Raw genomic sequence first — 26,106 nt, forward strand, 5'->3', positions numbered from 1 at the left:
GACAGATCGTCTGAATAGACTCATAGGATTCAACGGCCCCTAAATCAGTGCAGCCTAAGAGCTTACAATCTGAATATACACACACACGGGGGAGATTTATCAAACTGGTGTAAATTAGAATTGGCTCAGTCGCCCCTAGCAACCAATCAGATTCCACCTTTCATTTTTCAAAGAATCTATGAGGAATGAGAGGTGGAATCTGATTGGTTGCCGGGGGCGACTGAGCCAATTCTAATTTACACCAGTTTGATAAATCTCCCCCATGGTGTAAAGTATTCAGGATTCAGATTCAGGAAAAGGCGTTTTGCGTAGTTACAGCTTATTCTATGGAATTTCTCTAGCGGAATCCGCCCAAAGAATTGACATGTTAATTCTTTAGGCAGAAAGCAAATCCGCAGCGCAATATTACGCGCGTAAATTCCACCATGTTGATAACAGAGCAGAATCCCATTGAACACAATGGGACTTTGTTCTGTTAATATTTCACAGGCAGAATTTCAAGCAGAATTCGTGGGAAATAAAGTGTGGATTTCGCTACAAACTCCTCACCAATTCCCCATGGGCTTGTTCACACTACAGAAAACAGGCGGAAATTCCGAGAGGAAATGCCGCCTGCAGACTTTGCTTGGAATCCCGCCTGCTATCTGTTTCAATGGGATGCCTTGCATGTCAATTCTTTGAGTGGAGAAGCGCACAGACCGGAGGGGAGGGAGGCATCCCATTCAAACAGATAGCAGGCAGGATTCTGAGTGGAGTCCATGGCCGGTGGGTTTTGTGTGAAATTTTCGCCTGTTTTTCATTGTAAGAACGGGCCCATAGGCTGCTTTGTCACGTCCGCAATTTTGCAAACCTTAAGGACAGTGAAGGCTGATGTAATGGATTGGGTCTCCACCCGGCATGGTGTATCAATATTATGCTGAGAGAGGGAAAGTGTTTGAATCACTGCGGCACTGTAGTGACACAGCCGCATGGCTCTGGGCCTGCGCGCATTCTGGCCTTTACTCCAAATTTATTGTACCAGGAGCCATATAAATTACTGCTGCACATCGCAATCCTGGGACTATACTGGGTCTATGCTACAAATGGGAAAACACTCAGTAAATGTTTTAGGTGGAAATGGGATTTTAAAGGGTTCTTCGGGTGCTTGGATGCGGAGGGCTTTGATGTTTGGCTTTGCTGATACATAGTACAATCATAGAAGAACACATCCGAGGCCCAGGACGCGCTTTCTTCTTCCCGGTTGCAACATAAAACTCAGCAAAGATATAGGGGGAGATTTATCAGACATGGTGTAAAGTGAGACTGGCTCAGTCGCCCCCGGCAACCAATCAGATTCCACCTCTCATTCCTCACAGACTCATTGGAAAATGAGAGGTGGAATCTGAGTCTGAAGCCGTAGTAGTGAGGATAGCCGCATCAGGCTTCAAGGACCTCACATCCAACATGTATGACCAGAAGGGACAATCCCACAGGAATAGAGGTTGAAATACATTGTAATCTGGATCTGCTCTAGTGACTGTTAATCTAAGATGACACTGAACAAAGTGACAGTCACGGCACAGATACGTCAGACAGATCTCCTGCTGTATATGCTGACGTGAGTATATATAGACTATGATGCAAAAATGTATACTGAGAGACAGATACACCGGGATCCTACAGCCTCAACTTGGGATGGGGAGGCAAGAGGCATGCATGCTGAGGCTCAGCACGGCCTCCTTTAGCCACTGTGCCCATAACCTTCCTCTGCTGCTGCACTGTCTGAAAAGAGAACTCTGAAGACCATTCAGGCGACCACCTGGTGAGTGGGCATGGCGGCCGCAGCGGAGCCGGAGCCCTTCTGCCAGCCAATCCCACCTGATTGACACCCTGAATATTGGGCTTTGCAGGACAGGTGGAAAAGGTCCAGCACCAATGGGATATTCTAATAATAAAATGTTCACGTAATTATTGTAACTTCATGTTAAACACCTAAACCATAATAAAAAATAAATTCAGACAAATGTTACATCTGACCCAAATGTACATCGACATCGGACCGAGATGGACTGTATCACTATATATAAAGTTCTGTCCCTCTTCTATCCACTCCTGTATACAGCGAGAAATCTCAGGACAGAATATGTACAGACACCTGTTATTATTGTTCATTCCAGGGAGAACGACGGCCACAGAGGAACCAACATTGGACTATTAGGCTATGGTCACACACCGGACTATGTATGAAGTCAATGTAAACAGACGCAGTTTTTTTGCACAATGTATTGAACGATGGCCGTCAAAATAACGTTCATGTCGTTCATCTCCATAGACAGCCATTGTTTATGCACAGTGGGAGCATAGCCTTATACCGGCCAGTATATAACATGATAGAAGAGCATTATAAATATCTGCAGCAATTTCCCATCACTATTGCAGCTTCTGGGCTCTTTATTATGCGTCACGTTTCTTATATTATAACATATTCGGCATCGCTGTCTAATCCGTACGCTGGAAAACTTTGAGGCCTGATCTGCTGTAGTCTCCAATGAAGGCCGTAATAACAGTATTATATCATCAGGCCTCAGCCCCTAGGCCGGTCTTAGGAGACGGGTTCCTCTGCTCCCCCAGGATACACCTATAAGTCAGGATATAGATAGTATACTGGGAAATGGCTGCCGCGCGCTAGAAGCTTATGTCACCATATGTTGTGGCTCATCCATCACTATTCCCATTAAGAATATAATACTCCTCGTGCCTGCCAGGAGGATAAGCAGCCCAGGTCCCTGAGGATTACACCTTGGCATGCATCGTGTAGGGCTCAGCAGCCCCCCTGCCCAGCCATGCCTATCTGAAGCGGCCCCCCTGCCCAGCCATGCCTATCTGAAGCGGCCCCCCTGCCCAGCCATGCCTACTACCTGCAGCGGCCCCCCTGTTCAGCCATGCCTACTACCTGCAGCGGCCCCCCTGCCCAGCCATGCCTACTACCTGCAGAGGCCCCCCTGCCCGGCCATGCCTACTACCTGCAGCGCCCCCCCTGTCCAGCCATGCCTACTACCTGCAGAGGCCCACTTGTCCAGCCATGCCTACTACCTGCAGCGGCCCACTTGTCCAGCCATGCCTACTACCTGCAGCGGCCCCCTTGTCCAGCCATGCCTACTACCTGCAGTGGCCCCCCTGTTCAGCCATGCCTACTACCTGCAGAGGCCCCCCTGTCCAGCCATGCCTACTACCTGCAGAGGCCCCCCTGCCCGGCCATGCCTACTACTTGCAGCGCCCCCCCTGTCCAGCCATGCCTACTACCTGCAGCGGCCCCCCTGTTCAGCCATGCCTACTACCTGCAGAGGCCCCCTTGCCCAGCCATGCCTACTACCTGCAGAGGCCCCCTTGTCCAGCCATGCCTACTACCTGCAGAGGCCCCCTTGTCCAGCCATGCCTACTACCTGCAGTGGCCCCCCTGCCCGGCCATGCCTACTACCTGCAGCGCCCCCCCTGCCCAGCCATGCCTACTACCTGCAGCGGCCCCCCTGCCCAGCCATGCCTACTACCTGCAGTGGCCCCCCTGCCATGCCTACTACCTGCAGCGGCCCCCCTGCCCTGCCATGCCATGCCTACCTGCAGCGCCCCCCCCCCTGCCCAGCCATGCCTACCTGCAGCGCCCCCCCAGCCATGCCTACTACCTGCAGCGCCCCCCCCGCCATGCCTACTACCTGCCGCGCCCCCCCTGCAATGCCTACTACCTGCAGCGCCCCCCCCCCCCGCCATGCCTACCTGCAGCGCGCCCCCCCACCATGCCTACCTGCAGCGCCCCCCCAGCCATGCCTACTACCTGCAGCGCCCCCCCTGCCATGCCTACCTGCAGTGCCCCCCATGCCTACCTGCAGCACCCCCCCTGCTATGCCTACCTGCAGCGCCCCCCCTGCCATGCCTACCTGCAGCCCCCCCCTGCCATGCCTACTACCTGCAGCCCCCCCGCCATGCCTACCTGCAGCCCCCCCTGCCATGCCTACCTGCAGCCTCCCCCCCCTGCCATGCCTACCTGCAGCCCCCCCCTGCCATGCCTACTACCTGCAGCCCCCCCCCTGCCATGCCTACTACCTGCAGCCCCCCCCCTGCCATGCCTACTACCTGCAGCCCCCCCCCTGCCATGCCTACTACCTGCAGCCCCCCCCCTGCCATGCCTACTACCTGCAGCCCCCCCCCTGCCATGCCTACTACCTGCAGCCCCCCCCCTGCCATGCCTACTACCTGCAGCCCCCCCCCCTGCCATGCCTACTACCTGCAGCCCCCCCCCCTGCCATGCCTACTACCTGCAGCCCCCCCCCCTGCCATGCCTACTACCTGCAGCCCCCCCCCCTGCCATGCCTACTACCTGCAGCCCCCCCCCCTGCCATGCCTACCTGCAGCCCCCCCCTGCCATGCCTACTACCTGCAGCCCCCCCCTGCCATGCCTACTACCTGCAGCCCCCCCCCTGCCATGCCTACTACCTGCAGCCCCCCCCTGCCATGCCTACTACCTGCAGCCCCCCCTGCCATGCCTACTACCTGCAGCCCCCCCCCTGCCATGCCTACTACCTGCAGCCCCCCCCCCTGCCATGCCTACTACCTGCAGCCCCCCCCCTGCCATGCCTACTACCTGCAGCCCCCCCCCTGCCATGCCTACTACCTGCAGCCCCCCCCCCCAGCCCCCCCCCCCATGCCTACCTGCAGCCCCCCCCTGCCATGCCTACCTGCAGCCCCCCCCCCTGCCATGCCTACCTGCAGCCCCCCCCCCCCTGCCATGCCTACCTGCAGCCCCCCCCCCCTGCCATGCCTACCTGCAGCCCCCCCCCCCCCCTGCCATGCCTACCTGCAGCCCCCCCCCCCCATGCCTACCTGCAGCCCCCCCCCCCCCCATGCCTACCTGCAGCCCCCCCCCCCCATGCCTACCTGCAGCCCCCCCCCCCCCCATGCCTACCTGCAGCCCCCCCCCCCCATGCCTACCTGCAGCCCCCCCCCTGCCATGCCTACCTGCAGCCTGGTTGAGGTTGGACCTCCTGTGTCTCCTGTTGCCCGCACTCTCCCTCAGCTCCTCCTCCTCTTCCTCCAGCCAGGCTTCAGCCATCAGCAGACGGCACAGGGTAACAGCATTGGAGGCGCAGAAAATCACATCTCTCCTTCCTCCTCCTCCTCGGGGCTGTAGAGAATCCTTCCCAGATGCGGCCGGGCAGGGATCAGTGTGTGTGGCCGATCAGTGCGCGATGCTCTGCAGCCTCCTGCCCGGGATCCTTCCCATCCATCCAGGAGACACAAAGCTGCCGGTGTGAGCTGCACCTGATCCCCGGTGACAGCTGCGGCGGGCCGGGCTCTGCACACTGACTGCACCCGGTGTGGGGGCACATGCAGCCAGCTGCCCCTCTGCCAGGCTCCCCGGGGGCACAAGCGCCGCTGCGGGAGGAAACTTCCCCTGATGCCGCCGCCGCCGCCGCCGCCGCCGCCGCTGCCCTCCCTCCTGCCTCCTCCTCTCCTCCTGCCTCCTCCTCTCCTCCTTTCCCTTCTTCCCTCCTTCCCTGCACTTTCTAAATATTCCGGTGTCAACAGGAAATTGTTCTCTCGGTCCCTGTGATAGTAAAACAAAAGGCAGAGGGGGAGGAGGAGGAGGAAGAAGAAGAGGAGGAGGAGGAGGAGGAGGAAGAGGAGGAAGAAGAAGAGGAGGAGGCACCTGCGGCAGCAATGACAGCTCCACTCACAAAGGGAAGGCTGGATGGAGAGCAGGAGCTACAGGAGAAGCTCGGCCATGGACGTTGTATCTGCTCTGCTATGGAGAACATCAGGGATGGGAGAGGAAGGGTCACAGAGGAACACACCAAATCCTCGGTTATCTGGACTCCATAGACTGAGAGACGCTCAATGTGAAATCATTCCAATGGAATAAAAAAATATACAGAAAAAAAATGACATGAAAAGCCCCAATTACACATCACTCATCACATATCACTTATTACTCGTCACATCACATATCACTTCTCACACATCACTCATCATTGATCACTCATCACATATCACTCATCACATCACTCACATATCACACATCAGTCATCACTGATAACACATCACTTATCACTCCTCACACATCTCTCATCACTCATCATACATCACTTATCACTCCTCACACATCTCTAATCACTCATCACATATCACTCCTCACACAATCATCACATATCACTCATCACTCGTCACATATCACTCATCACATCACTCACATATCACACATCAGTCATCACTGATAACACATCACTTATCACTCCTCACACATCTCTCATCACTCATCATACATCACTTATCACTCCTCACACATCTCTAATCACTCATCACCTATCACTCCTCACACATCACACATCTCTCATCACATATCACTCATCACTTATCACTCATCACATATCAGTCATCACTTATCACTCCTCACACATCACATATCTCTAATCACTCATCACATATCACCTATCACTCCTCACACATCTCTCATCACTCATCACATATCACCTATCACTCCTCACACATCACACATCTCTCATCATATAACACTTATGACTCCTCACACATCTCTCATCACTCATCACATATCACCTATCACTCCTCACACATCACACATCACTTATCACTCATCACATATCAGTCATCACATATCAGTCATCACATATCAGTCATCACATATCAGTCATCACATATCAGTCATCACTTATCACTCCTCACACATCACACATCTCTAATCACTCATCACATATCACCTATCACTCCTCACACATCTCTCATCACTCATCACATATCACTTATCACTCCTCACACATCACACATCTCTAATCACTCATCACATATCACCTATCACTCCTCACACATCTCTCATCACTCATCACATATCACCTATCACTCCTCACACATCACACATCTCTCATCACATATCACGCATCACTTATCACACATAACTTATCACTCATCTTTTATCACTCATCATACATCACATATCATTCATCACTTATCATACATCACTTATCACTCCTCATACATTACATATCACTCATCACTAATCACTTATCGCACATCACTTATCACAGATCACACACCACTGATCACATATCACACATCACTCCTACCACATCTCTCACTCACCACTTATCACTCCTACCACATCTCTCATCACTTATCACTCCTCACACATCAATTATCACTCCTCACTGAGAGCACATCACTCATCACTGATCACGCATCACTCATCCCACATAACATCAGTCATCTTTTATCACTTATCACTCATCACATATCACTCCTCATGCATCACTCATCACTTATCTATCATCACATATCACTCATCACATATGACTCATCACTTATCACTCATACATCACTTATGGCTCATCACATATCACTCCTCACACATCACTCATCACACGTCAATTATCACTCCTTACACATCACTCATTACTGATCACACATCACTCATCATATATCACACATCACTTATCACTCCTCACACATCACATATCACTCATTACTTATCACTCATCACTGGTAACACATCACTGATCACGCATCATTCATCACAAATCACACATAACTTATCACTCATCTTTTATCACTCATCACATATTTCTCATCACTTATCACTCCTCATGCATCACTTATCACTCATCACATATGACTCATCACTTATCACTTCTCATACATCACTTTTCACTCATCATATATCACTGCTCATACATCACTTATCACTCATCACGTATCACTCCTCACACATCACCTATTACACATCAATTATCACTCCTTAAACATCACTCATCACTGATTACTCATCACTGATCACACATCACTCATCACTGATCCCTTATCACACATCACTCCTCACACATCACTGATCACACATCAATTATAACTTCTCACACGTCACAAGCAGAGCAGGAGAGGTTTTCTATGGGGATTTGCTGCTGCTCTGGACAGTTCCTGACATGGACAGAGGTGGCAGCAGAGAGCACTGTGTCAGACTGGAGAGAATACACCACTTCCTGCAGGACATACAGCAGCTGATAAGTATGGGAAGTACTTGAGATTTTTTAATAGAAGTACATTTCAAATCTCTGGCACAGTTGATTTGAAAGATTTTTTTTTGTGAACTGTCCCTTTAAGGGATAACCTACCATCATGAGGGGGGAATGTTGTTAAAAGGGACACATGGTAGAAGCCCCTCTGCCCCTCCTACAGTAGACTGAGCTCCACAGCTGCGCATCTGACCGGGTATTATTGCAGCTGGTTGCTGGGACTCTCATAGACCTGTGAGGTGTTTGCAGAGGAAAGGTGCGAGTTTTCTAGCATCTCAGATGTCCTTGTCACTCGGCGGTATAGTGTGTACTGAGACCCTGTCACCTTACTGCCAGCCAGGAAGTCTTTCTGATACCCACCTTCAGTTTCCTAGATAGTGAGAAAGTTTCAGGACAGACAGATGGTGCCGACCTACAGAGTGCAGGACAAGGGAGAGAATCCTCACAGAAGAATCACAGGGGAGAATGAAGACTCCTGTCCAGGTGGTGCACCATGGGAAAGAAATATGCAAATTAGCAAAAATTCCACAGCTGTAAATCCTTCTGGTAACAATGTATATTTATTGTGAAGTATCTGAAACATCACTGCCATGTTACACTGTACCTGCCAGTCATGCCAGTCCTTCCATGTTACACTGTACCTGCCAGTCATGCCAGTCCTTCCATGTTACACTGTACCTGCCTGTCATGCCAGTCCTACCATGTTACACTGTACCTGCCCGTCATGCCAGTCCTTCCATGTTACACTGTACCTGCCAGTCATGCCAGTCCTTCCATGTTACACTGTACCTGCCAGTCATGTCAGTCCTTCCATGTTACACTGTACCTGCCAGTCATGCCAGTCCTTCCATGTTACACTGTACCTGCCAGTCATGCCAGTCCTTCCATGTTACACTGTACCTGCCAGTCATGCCAGTCCTTCTATGTTACACTGTACCTGCCAGTCATGCCAGTCCTTCCATGTTACACTGTACCTGCCAGTCATGCCAGTCCTTCCATGTTACACTGTACCTGCCAGTCATGCCAGTCCTTCCATGTTACACTGTACCTGCCAGTCATGCCAGTCCTTCCATGTTACACTGTAGCTTTGTGATGCCAGTCCTTCCATGTTACACTGTACCTGCCAGTCATGCCAGTCCTTCCATGTTACACTGTACCTGCCAGTCATGCCAGTCCTTCCATGTTACACTGTACCTGCCTGTCATGCCAGTCCTACCATGTTACACTGTACCTGCCCGTCATGCCAGTCCTTCCATGTTACACTGTACCTGCCAGTCATGCCAGTCCTTCCATGTTACACTGTACCTGCCAGACATGTCAGTCCTTCCATGTTACACTGTACCTGCCAGTCATGCCAGTCCTTCCATGTTATACTGTACCTGCCAGTCATGCCAGTCCTTCCATGTTACACTGTACCTGCCAGTCATGCCAGTCCTTCCATGTTACACTGTACCTGCCAGTCATGCCAGTCCTTCCATGTTACACTGTACCTGCCAGTCATGCCAGTCCTTCCATGTTACACTGTACCTGCCAGTCATGCCAGTCCTTCCATGTTACACTGTACCTGCCAGTCATGCCAGTCCTTCCATGTTACACTGTAGCTTTGTGATGCCAGTCCTTCCATGTTACACTGTACCTGCCAGTCATGCCAGTCCTTCCATGTTACACTGTACCTGCCAGTCATGCCAGTCCTTCCATGTTACACTGTACCTGCCTGTCATGCCAGTCCTACCATGTTACACTGTACCTGCCCGTCATGCCAGTCCTTCCATGTTACACTGTACCTGCCAGTCATGCCAGTCCTTCCATGTTACACTGTACCTGCCAGTCATGTCAGTCCTTCCATGTTACACTGTACCTGCCAGTCATGCCAGTCCTTCCATGTTATACTGTACCTGCCAGTCATGCCAGTCCTTCCATGTTACACTGTACCTGCCAGTCATGCCAGTCCTTCCATGTTACACTGTACCTGCCAGTCATGCCAGTCCTTCCATGTTACACTGTACCTGCCAGTCATGCCAGTCCTTCCATGTTACACTGTACCTGCCAGTCATGCCAGTCCTTCCATGTTACACTGTACCTGCCCGTCATGCCAGTCCTTCCATGTTACACTGTAGCTTTGTGATGCCAGTCCTTCCATGTTACACTGTAGCTGCCAGTCATGCCAGTCCTTCCATGTTACACTGTACCTGCCAGTCATGCCAGTCTGTCCATGTAACACTGTAGCTGCCAGTGATGCCAGTCCTTCCATGTTACACTGTAGCTGCCAGTCATGCCAGTCCTTCCATGTTACACTGTTCAGGGCCGTCTTAACAGTATTATGGGCCCCTGGGCAGAGGTGCCCCCCAAAACAACAAACCAGTTACTCACCTGTCCGGTGGCCCCAGCAGCTCCTCTCCCGTCAGCATGCCACTCCCGACATCCTCCGGGCAGAGGCAGCGGGGTACAGAGAGACTGACTGTGCCGAAGTGTCCGGCTGCACGACACATCCAGGACACAGGCAGCGTCTCTGTACCCCGCTGCCTCTGCCCGGAGGATGTCGGGAGTGCGCACTGCCGGGAGAGGAGCTGCTGGGGCCGGCGGACGGGTGAGTTCCTGGACTGCCCGCCCCTTCTATCGCCGCTTGGCTGAGTCGATTAGAAGCCCAGGAAAGTGCTGCTCATTGCACTTTCCTGGGCTTCTGATCGGCTGTCAGCTGAGAAGCGATAGAAGGGGCGGGCGGAGGGGGTGGCTCAGGGCCGCTCACTATGCATATGTATAGTGAGCGGCAATACAGGGGCGGGCGGGGCGGCTTCCTTGCGGTGCTCGGCCCTGCTTGGGAGCCGTCTTCGCTTTATAGGACGCACTTAGTTTTATAAGTGCGTCTTATAAAGCTAAAAATACAGGTCACAGAGGGCAGGGGCCCCTAAGACGCAAGGGCCCCCGGGCAGCTGCCTACCCTGCCCAATGGATAAGACGGCCCTGACACTGTTGCTGTGTGATGCCAGTCCTTCCATGTTACACTGTACCTGCCAGTCATGCCAGTCCTTCCATGTTACACTGTAGCTATGTGATGCCAGTCCTTCCATGTTACACTGTACCTGCCAGTCATGCCAGTCCTTCCATGTTACACTGTCATGCCAGTCCTTCCACGTTATACTGTAGCTATGTGATGCCAGTCCTTCCATGTTACACTGTACCTGCCAGTCATGCCAGTCCTTCCATGTTACACTGTACCTGCCAGTCATGCCAGTCCTTCCATGTTACACTGTAGCTTTGTGATGCCAGTCCTTCCATGTTACACTGTACCTGCCAGTCATGCCAGTCCTTCCATGTTACACTGTACCTGCCAGTCATGCCAGTCCTTCCATGTTACACTGTACCTGCCAGTCATGCCAGTCCTTCCATGTTACACTGTACCTGCCAGTCATGCCAGTCCTTCCATGTTACACTGTAGCTGTGTGATGCCAGTCCTTCCATGTTACACTGTAGCTGTGTGATGCCAGTCCTTCCATGTTACACTGTAGCTGTGTGATGCCAGTCCTTCCATGTTACACTGTAGCTGTGTGATGCCAGTCCTTCCATATTACACTGTACCTGCCAGTCATGCCAGTCCTTCCATGTTACACTGTAGCTGTGTGATGCCAGTCCTTCCATGTTACACTGTACCTGCCAGTCATGCCAGTCCTTCCATGTTACACTGTAGCTGTGTGATGCCAGTCCTTCCATGTTACACTGTAGCTGTGTGATGCCAGTCCTTCCATATTACACTGTACCTGCCAGTCATGCCAGTCCTTCCATGTTACACTGTAGCTGTGTGATGCCAGTCCTTCCATGTTACACTGTAGCTGTGTGATGCCAGTCCTTCCATGTTACACTGTAGCTGTGTGATGCCAGTCCTTCCATGTTACACTGTAGCTGTGTGATGCCAGTCCTTCCATGTTACACTGTAGCTGTGTGATGCCAGTCCTTCCATATTACACTGTACCTGCCAGTCATGCCAGTCCTTCCATGTTACACTGTAGCTGTGTGATGCCAGTCCTTCCATGTTACACTGTACCTGCCAGTCATGCCAGTCCTTCCATGTTACACTGTAGCTGTGTGATGCCAGTCCTTCCATGTTACACTGTAGCTGTGTGATGCCAGTCCTTCCATATTACACTGTACCTGCCAGTCATGCCAGTCCTTCCATGTTACACTGTAGCTGTGTGATGCCAGTCCTTCCATGTTACACTGTAGCTGTGTGATGCCAGTCCCGGCATGGTGCCATCCCTGAGCTTTATTTGGTTTCAGGCAACACTTTTTTCAAGAATCAATATTTCCTTGGCACCTCTGTCTGTTATTCATCCATCCCCCATTGTTTACTTAGATGACAATACAATTAGCGCTTTGTACATACAGTATAATGAGCCCAGAATAAATAGGTATAAGGCAGATAGATGTGTGATGGTTTCTGCTGCGGATTCTCTATATAGGGATAGATAGGGATTTACCAGGGAGGTGACCCTATACACTGTAGTGAAGGAAATCTGCTCTGGAAACCTGTCACAACCATAAAATATCCCTAAGATAAACCACCTGGTAGTATCGGCGAACACATAAGACAGCTGGGTGTGATTGTTAGAAGATTCTGCGGGCAAATGCTGAAGTTGCACAGTCGCACAGTCGCACTCCCTAAGTATCATCTATGACCTCAGCGTCATTCTCTACCCTGGAATTACTCAGACCTGCAGAAACAAGTTTTACTGGGAAAGTACTGACGTGCACAACGCACAACACAGAAGCACTGAACATAATGGAGGAGAGGGATACAACCCTCACAGGTACAAATGTTTCCCAGTCTGACTTTAGTTTAAAGGGATTGTTCACCAAAACAACATTTTCATTAAAATCAACTGGTGCCAGAGAGTTTTGTAATTTATTTCCATTAACAAATCTCCAGTCTTCCAGTACTTATCAGCTGCTGTATGTCCTGCAGGAAGTGGTGTATTCTCTCCAGTCTGGCACAATGCTCTCTGCTGCCACCTCTGTCCATGTCAGGAACTGTCCAGAGCAGCAGCAAATCCCCATAAAAAAACCCTTTACTGGTCTCTGGACTGGCAGAAAGTTCTATAGTGTCACTGCTCTTACAGTAAAGAATATAGAGAGTTCCATAGTCTCACTGCACTTACAGTAAAGAATATAGAGAGTTCCATAGTCTCTCTGCACTTACAGTAAAGAATATAGAGAGTTCCATAGTCTCACTGCACTTACAGTAAAGAATATAGAGAGTTCCACAGTCTCTCTGCTCTTACAGTAAATATAGAGTTCCACAGTCTCTCTGCTCTTACAGTAAAGAATATAGAGAGTTCCACAGTCTCTCTGCTCTTACAGTAAAGAATATAGAGAGTTCCACAGTCTCTCTGCTCTTACAGTAAAGAATATAGAGTGCTCCATAATCTCACTGCTCTTACAGTAAAGAATCCCCATCTTTCCTCTAGACTCTGTACTGTCCATTCGTACATTTGAACATTGTGATCACATTGCCTCTTCATCCCAGGGTCCCGCGCGCTCTATCTTCTGAATGGCCGGTCAGCTGACGGAGCGCAGTGTGGACTGTCAGCTGACTGGCAATTCTGAAGTTAGAGCGTGCGGGACCCGGGGATGAAGACAGCGCGGAGAAGACCTGACAGGTAATGTATACTGCTGCAAGGATACCGGTAACGATGTCCCTGCAGCCCTCGCTCAACGATCATCGGGCCGTGGAATAGGCCTAGTAAACGATCGGCGATCTAGCAGATCGCAGCTCATTTACATCATTGATCGGGCCCTGCTCGGCCCGTGGAATAGGACCCTAACCCACCCATTCCCTTAATGACTTTGGTCACCTCCTCTGCACCTGCTCCAGTTCAGCTGTGTCCTTCTTAGGCAGGGTTCACACTACCTTTTTGCAATGCATCTTTTTCTTCCGTTTTGATCCGTTTTTCCATTGACTTCCGTTATAAAAATAAACGGATCAAAACGCATACTTTTTTTTTTATGTACACAAAGATAAGATTTGATGGAAGCCAATGGAAAAAACGGATCAAAATGGATGCACAGTTGCATGCGTTTTTTCCATCTGTTTTTTTGCAAAAACAGATGAAAAAAACAGGCTGTAAAAACCTAGTGTAAACCAAGCCTTATATACAGGTGCCCGAGCTGTACACAGTATTCCATATGTGCTCTGACCAGTGATTTATAGAGAAGCAAAACTTTGTTCTTATGTTTAGCATCTCGGCCTGTTTTGATGCCTCACATTATTCTAAGGGGGGAAACTTTAGCTTACCCTTGTGGCAAATAGTGGTTATAGTATGATGCAGTTCCCCGGGAGGCAGGAGCACGTGGAAAATGTTGCGGGCCGTCACCCGTATAAATTGTGTTAAAAACAAGGGGTATCCACAGCTCCTTAAAAAGTATATGCGTTTTTATTGGTACAACTTAAAAAATAACAAACAATATTAAAACCGCGCCGACGCGTTGTGGAGGCAACCCTCCTTAATCATGGCTAGTGTGTGTTTAAACATTCAATACCTTTATACCTGGCAAAAGTGTACCTCCTACATCCGGGCCCCACCCCCAAACGGGGAAAAAAGGAACAAGGGGGCCAAGATGGAGAGACCACGTGATACACATAATAAATGAACAAATAATGAACTATACAAAAAACAAAGCAGGTAAATAAATTAGTAAATAAACATTAGGTCTGTTTTTTGATTCATACCCTTTGGAAAACGGGTTGCGAGATGTAGGATCCAATATGCCTCCCTCTTGCGTAGCATCTGGACCCAATCTCCGCCCCTTTTAGGTTTGTCCACCCTCTCAATGGCCTGTATAATGAGTGAACTAGTGTCACCCTCATGGCATTGGTGGAAATGTCTGGACAACCCTGACATAGCTCTAGAACCTCCGAAGGGAGGGTCAACGGAGCGTATGTCACGGAGGTGTTCAGAGAACCGAACTTTAAGTTTCCTCTTGGAAGAGCCGACATACTGTAATCTACAGATAGTACAGTGTGCTAGATACACGGTATATGTAGTATCGCAATTTAGAAAACTCCGTATTCTAAAGGTGCGTCCTGTGGTGTAAGAAGTAAAAGTAAGTTGTTTTTTTGTGAAAAAACACATTGGACACCTCGAAGCGGCACACTTGTTAAATCCAATGGTTCTCAACCACGCTGTGCCGCTGTGTGTGGCCAATGTCTCAGGAAGTGCGGAGGGGGACAAGATGTTGTCAAGGGTTAAACCCCTCTTAGCCACATACCTGACACCTTGGGAAAGGATTTTGTCACATAAGTCATCCTGAAATAGCATGGGTAAATATTTACGTATTATATTTGTAATAGCCTGAAATTGTGGACTGTATACAGTTGAGAAAGTCAAGTGACTAGTATTTTCTCTAGGGTCAGTGTGGGCATCACTGGAGCTACTGGTACGTGGGTGCCGACCAGTTAAGTGATACTGTCTATTATGGCTCTCTGCAATTTTTCGGGCCCTGGCAATGCAATGTTTGCTGTATCCTCGTATAAGCAGTCTATTGGTTAGGTCTGATGCGGTTTTGAGATAACCCTGTTCAGACGAACAATTGCGTTGGACACGTATGAATTCCCCTATTGGCAAATTTTTGACAACATGTGCTGGGTGGCTGCTGTCAGCGTGGAGGATACCATTACCAGCTGATGGTTTTCTGTACAAAGTGCTAGTTACTTTACCTTCAGAGAAAGATAAAATGACGTCCAAAAAAGGAATAGAGGAGAGTTCATACTGAGATGTAAATTTTAGATTTAAAGTGTTCCCATTAATATAATGGACAAAATTTTGAGCTGTGTCATTGTCCCCTGCCCATATTAGGAGGAGATCGTCTATGTACCTACCGTACCACAATATGTGTCCTCGGTAGGGATTGTGGACGGCATACAAGACGACCTCCTCCCAATAAGCCATGTAAATGTTTGCCAGGGACGGAGAGAAGCTGGCCCCCATGGGACAGCCTTTGGTTTGGAGAAAAAACTTTTTTTTAAACTGAAAAAAATTATTTGACAACAGAAAAAAGGTGACCAAAAGGATGTACTCACATAGACCCCTCTCATAATTACTATATTTAAACAGATGGAAGGACAGTGTTCGTACCGCAAGATCATGTGGTAAAGAAGGGTACAAAGCAACCACATCACATGACAGCCATGATGCACCCTGTAGGGGAGGCAATTTATCAAGGTTGGCAAGGAGGCTTTTGCTGTCACGTATATATCCTGCACTGCGTGTGGCTAGAGGTTGGAGTAGACTGTCCAGCCAAACGCATAACGGCTCTAAAAGAGATCCGATGCCCGAAACAATTGGGCGGAGGGGAGGGGGAAACACCCCTTTATGTGTTTTGGGGAGTGCATGGAAAATGGAAACTCTGGGGAATTCAGGCACCATGTGTAATTGTTGTTTGGTGTCTATGTAGCCCCCCTCAATACCAGTATCTAAGATACCCAAAAGTTTTTGTTTAACCCTCTCAGTGGGGTCCACTGGAAGGGATCTGTATGTCGTTTCATCCTGTAAAATATGAAGTACCTCACGAACATACAGATCCCTGTCAAGTACCACCACGGATCCTCCTTTATCAGATTGCCGTATAATCAAATGGGGATTAGACATAAGATCTTTCAGGGCCACTCTTTCTGATTTAGTAAGATTGTCATTGCCATTATCCAAAACGGATACATTAGAGAGGGCAGTAAGTTCCTCCTCCAGTTTAGTCTGAAAGGCATCCATGACGGGTGCTCTGGACTGGACTGGGTAGAAACCCGGATTGGGGATGGCAATCCTATTTGTATTTGTAACAGAGCCCGAATGACTCAGGTTTTCCCCCTGTAAATCTAATAAGGATTGGATAGACAATTGTTCATGAAATAATAAATTTAGTGGTACAGCATTTTGACCGAGCATGTTAAGGTCACAACATTTACTAGACTGTTCACACTGAGGCTGTGGTGGATAGTCCATTTCTGTAGAAAGAAAATGTCTCTTTACCGTTAAGAGGCGTACGAACCTGTTCACATCTTGCAATGTTGTGTATAAATCAAAAGGTTTTTTAGGGACAAAGTTCAGGCCTCTTGAGAGAACTTTCAGGTGTTCCTTAGAGAGGATACTGGCAGAGAGGTTATAAACATCAACAGACAAGTCATTTGTTACCTTCTCTGTTGCCGGTTGCGATTGCCTCGTCCGGTGCTTCCTGCCTGCTCTCCGCGGCCTTGCTCGTTTTTTGGCTGGTCATTGTAGTTGTTGACACGGGAACGTGTGTTTGGGGGCTCACCTGGTACATACTACCTCGTGTCGATCTCCTCCATGAGCGGCCTCTTTGAGGGGCAGGTGTATGGGAAGCATCCTCTTGTTCAGAGAGGTCGGTTTGAGTGTCAGAGGTTTCGCAATCCGTAGAAACAAAGGTAACAGTTTTTTGTCTCTGTCCAGGTGTACCGGCTGGTTCTAATTAAGCTCTTGATCTACGTCTCTGCTCCCACCAGCTGTATACTGTATCCATGGAGTAATCTTTGTGATCGCGTATGAACTTGATCTTTTTGGTGGCCACAATATCATTTTCGTATTCCAATATAGACTTAGTAGTAGTGTCCATGAGTATTTTGTATTGCGGGATTTCATGGAAAGTTTGCAGTGAAGTTTCCAGCTCATTTAAATTAGCATCCAGGGAAATCAGTTTGCTTTCACCCTTGGCTATAATAATCTTCATTAAAGTGAAAGAGCAAGTGGACAGAGCAGCATTCCACTCCGTGGCATATTCATCTCCCTCAGCTGGATTGGGAGGTTTTCTCACTCGGAGTCCTCGTGGAATCATTTGTCTGTCCACATATTCCTTTAAGGTATTTACATGCCACCATATCTTTAGTTGTCTTTTCTTTACTTTTTCATAATTCCAGATGGCTCTTTGTAGATCTTCCGTGGTGCCGGATATATCCGTGCCCGCAAATATTTCTGCCACTCGTTTGCGGCGTTCAGGGTCCAGATGCTACGCAAGAGGGAGGCATATTGGATCCTACATCTCGCAACCCGTTTTCCAAAGGGTATGAATCAAAAAACAGACCTAATGTTTATTTACTAATTTATTTACCTGCTTTGTTTTTTGTATAGTTCATTATTTGTTCATTTATTATGTGTATCACGTGGTCTCTCCATCTTGGCCCCCTTGTTCCTTTTTTCCCCGTTTGGGGGTGGGGCCCGGATGTAGGAGGTACACTTTTGCCAGGTATAAAGGTATTGAATGTTTAAACACACACTAGCCATGATTAAGGAGGGTTGCCTCCACAACGCGTCGGCGCGGTTTTAATATTGTTTGTTATTTTTTTAAGTTGTACCAATAAAAACGCATATACTTTTTAAGGAGCTGTGGATACCCCTTGTTTTCTCACATTATTCTATTAGCCTTGGCAGCTGCTGCCTGGCACTGATCACTATAGATGAGGTTTCTCTCCATCAATACCCCCAGGTCCTTTTCCGAAGTAGTTTTACCCAGTGTTTTATTATTTAGCACAAAACTGTAACATAATTTCTGTGGTCCAAATGCATAACCTTACATTTATCCACATTATACATCATCTGCTATTTCTCTGCCCAAGCCTCCAGCTTCTCCAAATCCCTCTGTAATATGATATTATCCTCCTCTGAGTTGATTACTCTACCCAGTTTAGTATCATCTGCAAAAAATGGAGATTCTACTCTGTAGCCCCTCTACAAGGTCATTAATAAACATATTAAAAAGAAGGTGACCGAACACTGCCCCCTGCTGTACCCCACTAGTAACTGTGACCCAACACTGACCCCTGTGGTACCCCACCAGTAACTATGTGCCAACACTGATCCCTGCGGTACCCCACTAATAACTGTCACCCAACACTGACCCCTGCTGTACCCCACTAGTAACTAATACCCAATCTGAATATGTTCCATCAATGACCACCCTCTGTTTTCTATCACTCAACCAGTTACTTACCCATTTGCATACGTTTTCCCCAAGTCCCAGCATCCTCATTTTATAGAACGACCTTACATGCGGCACAGTATTGAATGTCTTTGAAAAATCCAGATACACAACGTCCACAGCCTCCTCCAGGTCCAGTCTATATACACAACGTCCACAGCCTCCTCCAGGTCCAGTCTATAACTGACCATCTCATAGAAGCTGAACAGATTAGTCTGACAGGACCGATCCCTCATAAATCCATGCTGGTGCTGCATTATAAGATTATTTTTATTAAGATACTCCAGTATACATCTCTTATATAAGATACTCCAGTATACATCTCTTATATATTATACCCCAGTATACATCTCTTATATATTATACCCCAGTATACATCTCTTATATATTATACCCCAGTATACATCTCTTATATATTATACTCCAGTATACATCTCTTATATATTATACCCCAGTATACATCTCTTATATATTATACTCCAGTATACATCTCTTATATATTATACCCCAGTATACATCTCTTATATATTATACCCCAGTATACATCTCTTATATATTATACTCCAGTATACATCTCTTATATATTATACCCCAGTATACATCTCTTATATATTATACTCCAGTATACATCTCTTATATATTATACCCCAGTATACATCTCTTATATATTATACCCCAGTATACATCTCTTACATATTATACTCCAGTATACATCTCTTATATATTATACTCCAGTATAGCATTTCTTATATAAGATACTCCAGTATAGCATTTCTTACTAAACCCTCAAATATTTTATGCACTATAGATGTTAGACTTACCGGCCTATAGTTTCCAGGATCACTCTTTGACCACCTCCTTGAATAAGTTGGTTTGAAAGAAAAATATTTTTTGTGAACAACCCCTTTAAGAAAGTAATTGATTACTCAGTATACATTTTAATGGGAGTCAATGGCAGACGTGTGTTACTGTATAACGGTAGGGTTAGATATGTCTGGTATGTACGTTTGGCAGACCCTTTCAAATAGTCCTGCTGAATGTGATCCATCAATATGGTGTCAGTAATCAGTTCTGTCGTTGGTATCTAGTGGACATTGTAAGACATAAAAAATAATGCAGAAAGACTGTGAGAGAAAGTCATCAAAAAGTCATTTGTACCCCAATAAAGCCTATAGCTTAAAGCGAATGTATCAGCAGGTGTTTTACAGTTTTGCCACTATATACCTTTGTTCTTGTCTGCACGGCTGAAGTCAGTAATGGGTCATTGTTCTCTACTTCTAACCAATCTTTTCTCTCCTTTGTTATGCATACACTCATCCCCAACACTCACAGATAGGCATATGAAAGCCCCTGTAGGAGGAGTTACACGGAGGAGGAAGTGCAGTCTCTGTCTTAACCAGATTCTCAGAGAGGGAAGAAGCAAAAGCAGCTGTTCCTGCAGTAGTTAAGCCAGGGCCTGGCTTATGCCAGGACCCCCATCAGGGACAACTAGGTCAGTCTAGTCTAGACACCCATATGTATAGATGCAGCTAGAGACAACCAGTTCTTTGACTACTACCATTTCAGTATGCAGTGCTTAGCACTTTACAGGGAGAGGAATCAAGGAACACCCTAACCCATGCTGAGAACACGTCTACAAAGAGCAGGGCAGTATTCTGAACACAAGAGGAACTGGATAGGACAGAGTTGCCGTGAAGAAGGTCTATGTATCCTATCTTGCAGAGCAGGTAACTGGGACACCCCCGGACACTTAGCTAAGCCCAGATAACCATGGCTGGGGCTTGTAGTACCCTGACAGGACGGGTAGCTCAACACTGTAGGGCAGAAGGTGGTCAGACCAAAGTCTAAACACAACTACCAGTAAACTTCTCACTATAAAGTATTTCTTTAAGTTCCGGCAGAGTACATTGCTACATTGGGTTGGGGCTCCTCCGACAAACTCCTCTCCTCTTCTCTACTCTCCAAACACCACTACAACTATATACAACTATAACTCTCTTCTATTCTTCTTCTCAAGCACCTCCTTAAGCACAAGTTCAAGCACTAAAGTCTGGGTCAGAGATTTATTTATTCTGCAAAAGTTTATTGGATTACTGAAGAATTTTATAGTAAAGCTGTTCTTTTTTTTTTTACATCACTGGGACCCTGTCTGATATATACGCACCAGCGCACACACACAGCACTGTACACCTTGGGTTAATTTTCCCTGTGACTGTGGGTGGCGGTACTGATAGTACCGACCCGGTTGGGTCAGTTGCCACTCAAGGGACCTGCAACAACCCGGCAGGTCACCGACCATTGGGGAATACAGCCACACAAAACAAGCAGGTACCAACATCTCACCTGTGTGCTGGACAAGCACTGGCGTCACGTCACTAACATCCCTGGCTGAGCTGACAAGCAAATTCAATCGTACCACCACAGTATCATCGGATGCATCGCTGTGTTTTTATTTTTTTAACTTAATGGATCGGTGCTGGCGCGGTGATGCCACCCCCTTCCCCCTGACGGCCCCCAGTGTGACCAAACCCTTCCCCTCTGGATGTGGTGCTATTAGAATCAATGGACCTGTGTCACAGAGGGGAGGGGATATTGCCACACTGGGGGCTGGTGAGCGCTGGAGCAGGCGGGTGTTCCCGAAAATACTGGCCCCAAGTACAGGAACAAGGGGGCAATTCAAAAAAGGGACTGCGCCACAGGCTAAGGTAAAAAAAGCTGCCCCATAATCATACTGACCCATAATCACACTGACCCATAATCATACTGACCAATAGCTGACCTATAATAACACTGGCCCATAATCATACTGACCCATACTGACCCATAATCATACTGACCCATGATCATACTGACCCATAATCATACTGACCAATAGCTGACCCATAATCGTACTGACCAATAGCTGACCCATAATCGTACTGACCAATAGCTGACCCATAATCGTACTGACCCATGATCATACTGACCCATAGCTGACCTATAATAACACTGACCCATAATCACACTGACCCATGATCATACTGACGCATAATCACACTGACCCATATAGCTGACCCATAGCTGACCTATAATAACACTGACCCATAGCTGACCTATAATAACACTGACCCATAATAACACTGACCCATAGCTGACCTATAATAACACTGACCCATAATCCCACTGACCCAAAATCACACTGACCCATAATCCCACTGACCCATAATCTCACTGACCCAAAATCACACTGACCCATAATCCCACTGACCCATAATCTCACTGACCCAAAATCACACTGACCCATAGCTGACCCATAGCTGACCCATAATAACACTGACCCATAGCTGACCTATAATAACACTGACTCATAGCTGACCCATAATAACACTGACCCATAGCTGACCCATAGCTGACCTATAATAACACTGACTCATAGCTGACCTATAATAACACTGACTCGTAGCTGACCTATAATAACACTGACCCATAGCTGACCTATAATAACACTGACTCGTAGCTGACCTATAATAACACTGACCCATAGCTGACCTATAATAACACTGACCTATAATAACACTGACCTATAATAACACTGACCCATAGCTGACCTATAATAACACTGACCCATAGCTGACCTATAATAACACGGACCCATAATTGTACTGACCCAATTATACTGCAAGGCACCTGCTGTAAAAAAAAAAATTAAACCCCCAAAATGTGGAATCTTATTTTGTTTTAATATTACTTTTCCAGAAATATTTATAAACGTTTATTTTATATTAATTATTTGTACAATTGACGTCCTCGTGTGTCTGTGTCAACTGGCAAATGAAAGAACAAGCGGCTTACGGAAAGCAGTAGTGCAAGAATTTAAGAAAATGACTGAGATAGCAGAGATGGCAGAGATAGTGCCGCAGAGATAGCGCCGCAGAGATAGCGCCGCAGAGGTAGCGCCGCAGAGATGGCGCCGCAGAGATGGTGCCGCAGAGATGGTGCCGCAGAGATAGTGCCGCAGAGATGGTGCCGCAGAGATGGTGCCGCAGAGATGGTGCCGCAGAGATAGTGCCGCAGAGATAGTGCCACAGTGATAGTGCCGCAGAGATGGTGCCGCAGAGATAGTGCCGCAGAGATGGTGCCGCAGAGATGGTGCCGCAGAGATGGTGCCGCAGAGATGGTGCCGCAGAGATAGTGCCGCAGAGATAGTGCCGCAGAGATGGTGCCGCAGAGATAGTGCCGCAGAGATAGTGCCGCAGAGATAGTGCCGCAGAGATAGTGCCGCAGAGATGGTGCCGCAGAGATAGTGCCGCAGAGATAGTGCTGCGTGCTGTGTCTCCTGCAGTAGATGAGGCGGCAGATGAGACACACACATGCCAGGGCCCAGAACAATCTGCTGTCACTTGTATCTGATCCCTGTGCTCAATATACTGGTCAGCTGTAGAATGTCGCGGTCCTTTTACACTTACAAATAAATCGCTTACGTGATCAATGCGTTTAGACGAGAAGATAAATCGCTAGGAAGGTCGTAATTACCTTAGTATCTACTGTATATGCTGTGAACGATGACGCTGAACGTTTACACTGAAAGAGCTGAGAACCATTAACAATGATTTTAAGGTTGGCACAGAAGATGCGACCAACGACATGCAAGCAAATTTTGATTCGTCCTTTGATGGTTGCTGCGTTTGCACCAGAAGAACATCACTTAAATTCGAACAATTTTGTAAATTTTTTGCACAAGAATCCCCCCATGTAAAAAGCCCGTAAAGGGGTGCTCTGGCTAAAATCTTTTGCTTTCAAATCAAGTTATATAGATTTGTAATTCTATTTAAAAATCTCAAGTCTTCCCATACTTATCAGATGCTGTATGTCCTGCAGAAAGTGCTGTATTCCTTTATGTCTGACATGGTGCTCTCTGTAGCAAATCCCCATAGAAAACCTCTCCTGCTCTGGACAGTTCCTGACATGGACAGAGGTGGCAGCAGAGGGCAGTGTGTCAGACTGGAGAGAATACACCACTTCCTGCGGGACATACAGCAGCTTATAGGTATGGGAAAGTTTGAGATTTTTAAATCGAAGTAAATCACAAATCTATATAAATTTCTAAAACTAGTTAATTAGAAAGAAAAAGATTTTCGCTGGAGTTCCCCTTTAGGACCTAATCTGCTAACCCTGATCAGTTGCTTACCGTAGTTCTCCATTGTGTCAGATAGTCTCTCCCTTATTCCATAGCCATGGTGTGGCAGTGCAGATCTGAAGAGGAAGTAGATGGCTCCTTCTCCTCCGTGGTTTTATTAGGATATAATATATGTCTGCCGGCCTCTCGCCTGGTCTCCTGAGTGGCAGCGATGTCTTATATTATTATATACTGGGACACATAGTGCTAATCCCATAAAATAAACCTGACTGACATTAATTCGCCACCGGCCCAACCAGTTTCCGTGTGGATGACGGGGCGGCTGAGTAACGTGCCGCAGTCTGTATACGGACACAGCAGGAACACCCGGCATTGCAGATTAATTTCTGAATTTGTAGAAGAGGCGACAAGAAGAAATACACAATAAAAGATTAAGACGTCCACTGGATGTCACAAGAGGGAACGTTATTACACCACAACAAGGAGACCTGTACTTATTCAGGTTGTCACTAAGCGCCAAATAAATATTGGTTGATGTGTGTGCCAGAGGCCCGAGGGATTCAGGAGGAAGCTGTACAGGAGGCCTGGGGATGGCTGGGACTTGTAGTTACACTCTGAGTGATCTCGATAACTGGAGGGCTTCCACAGTTCTCCTCACACTCCTTCTGGCACAGGACACTGGTGGGTTGCAATATGAATGATGGTTCTCAGGGGCATAGCTCGGATTCATGGGGCCCCATAGCAAAAAACTCTATAGGGCCCCGGGCTAGGAGGCAGAATGAGAAATCCGTGGCAGAGGCGGCAGATATTCGGGATCTCTGAGGGGGCAGCAACTTCTGCCCAGTCCTGGCCGCTCTATGTAACCTGCTGCCCCTAAGACTTTTTTTTTTAAAACCTAAAACCCTAAGCTTGATAACCTGTCTTGGTTCTGTAACCCTCCTTTTCCCTTAAAGCGAATGTATCATCAGTACATTCACTTCAAGTATTACCCATGTATAGAGCGGCCCGATGGTGCCGCAGTCCTTTTGTTAAACCGCGTCCCGGTTTCCACGTACAGTGCTATTCTATTCACAGGTACTGGGCCAGGAGTAAAGCCGGCCCGCCCCCAGTAGGAGGAAAACCCCGCCCCTCTATGACGTGGCTCCATTGATCCTATACATGGGTAATACTTAAAGTTAATGTACCTGATTGTACATTCGCTATAATGACCTTGGTCACCCTCCTCTGCACCTGCTCCAGGTCACCTGTGTCCTTCTTATATACCGGTGTCCGGTGCTGTATACAGTATATACCATGTGTGATCTGACCAGTGATTTATAAAGGAGCAAAACTATGTTCTCATCTTTAGCATCTCGGCCTCTTTTGATGCCTCCCATTATTTTATTAGCCTTGGCAGCTGCTGCCTGGCACTGATCACCATAGATGAGGTTACCGGCCACCAATCCCCCCAGGTCCTGTCCGGCAGCAGTGTTACCCAGTGTTTTATTATTTAGCCATAACTGTACTTATTATTTCTGCAGCCAAAATATATAACCTTACATTTATCCACATTATACATCATCTGCCATTTCTCCACCCAAGCCTCCAGCTTCTCCAAATCCCTCTGTAATATGATATTATCCTCCTCTGTGCTGATTACTTTACCCAGTTCAGTATCATCCGCAAAAATGGAGATTCTACTCTGTAGCCGCTCTACAAGATCATTAATAAAAATATTAAAAAGAAGTGGACCCAACACTGACCCCTGTGGTGCCCCACCAGTAACTATGACCCAACACTGACCCCTGCTGTACCCAGGGGCGGTCTTGGCATTTCTGGGGCCCCATGCAAAGTTATGTCTGGGCCCCCCCCCCCCTCGACATGCGTTCAAAAACAATATACCGCTGTGTGTTGCCCCCAGTAGTATTTACCCCTTGTGCGCTACCGCCAGTAATATATACTCCTTGTGTGCTGCCCCAGTAGTATATA

General features: G+C 47.7%; 1 protein-coding gene across 3 annotated transcripts in view; it reads right to left on the reverse strand.

Annotated features, from left to right (window-relative positions):
* SH3D19 (SH3 domain containing 19) overlaps positions 1–24,217 on the reverse strand; it is an 87,632-nt gene extending 63,415 nt beyond the window's left edge. For 2 of the 3 annotated variants that reach the window (XM_069978678.1, XM_069978677.1), the window contains exon 1: positions 4,990–5,439. In XM_069978678.1, coding sequence (XP_069834779.1) covers positions 4,990–5,083 — 94 coding nt within the window. In that variant the 5' untranslated portion in view covers positions 5,084–5,439. Of the gene's footprint in view, positions 1–4,989; positions 5,440–24,189 lie in introns of those variants that run through there. The other variant, XM_069978681.1, reaches the window with a different exon arrangement.
* Positions 24,218–26,106: the final 1,889 nt, after the last annotated feature.

Source organism: Dendropsophus ebraccatus, chromosome 7, assembly GCF_027789765.1.
Source record: "Dendropsophus ebraccatus isolate aDenEbr1 chromosome 7, aDenEbr1.pat, whole genome shotgun sequence".
Taxonomy (NCBI): domain Eukaryota; kingdom Metazoa; phylum Chordata; class Amphibia; order Anura; family Hylidae; genus Dendropsophus; species Dendropsophus ebraccatus.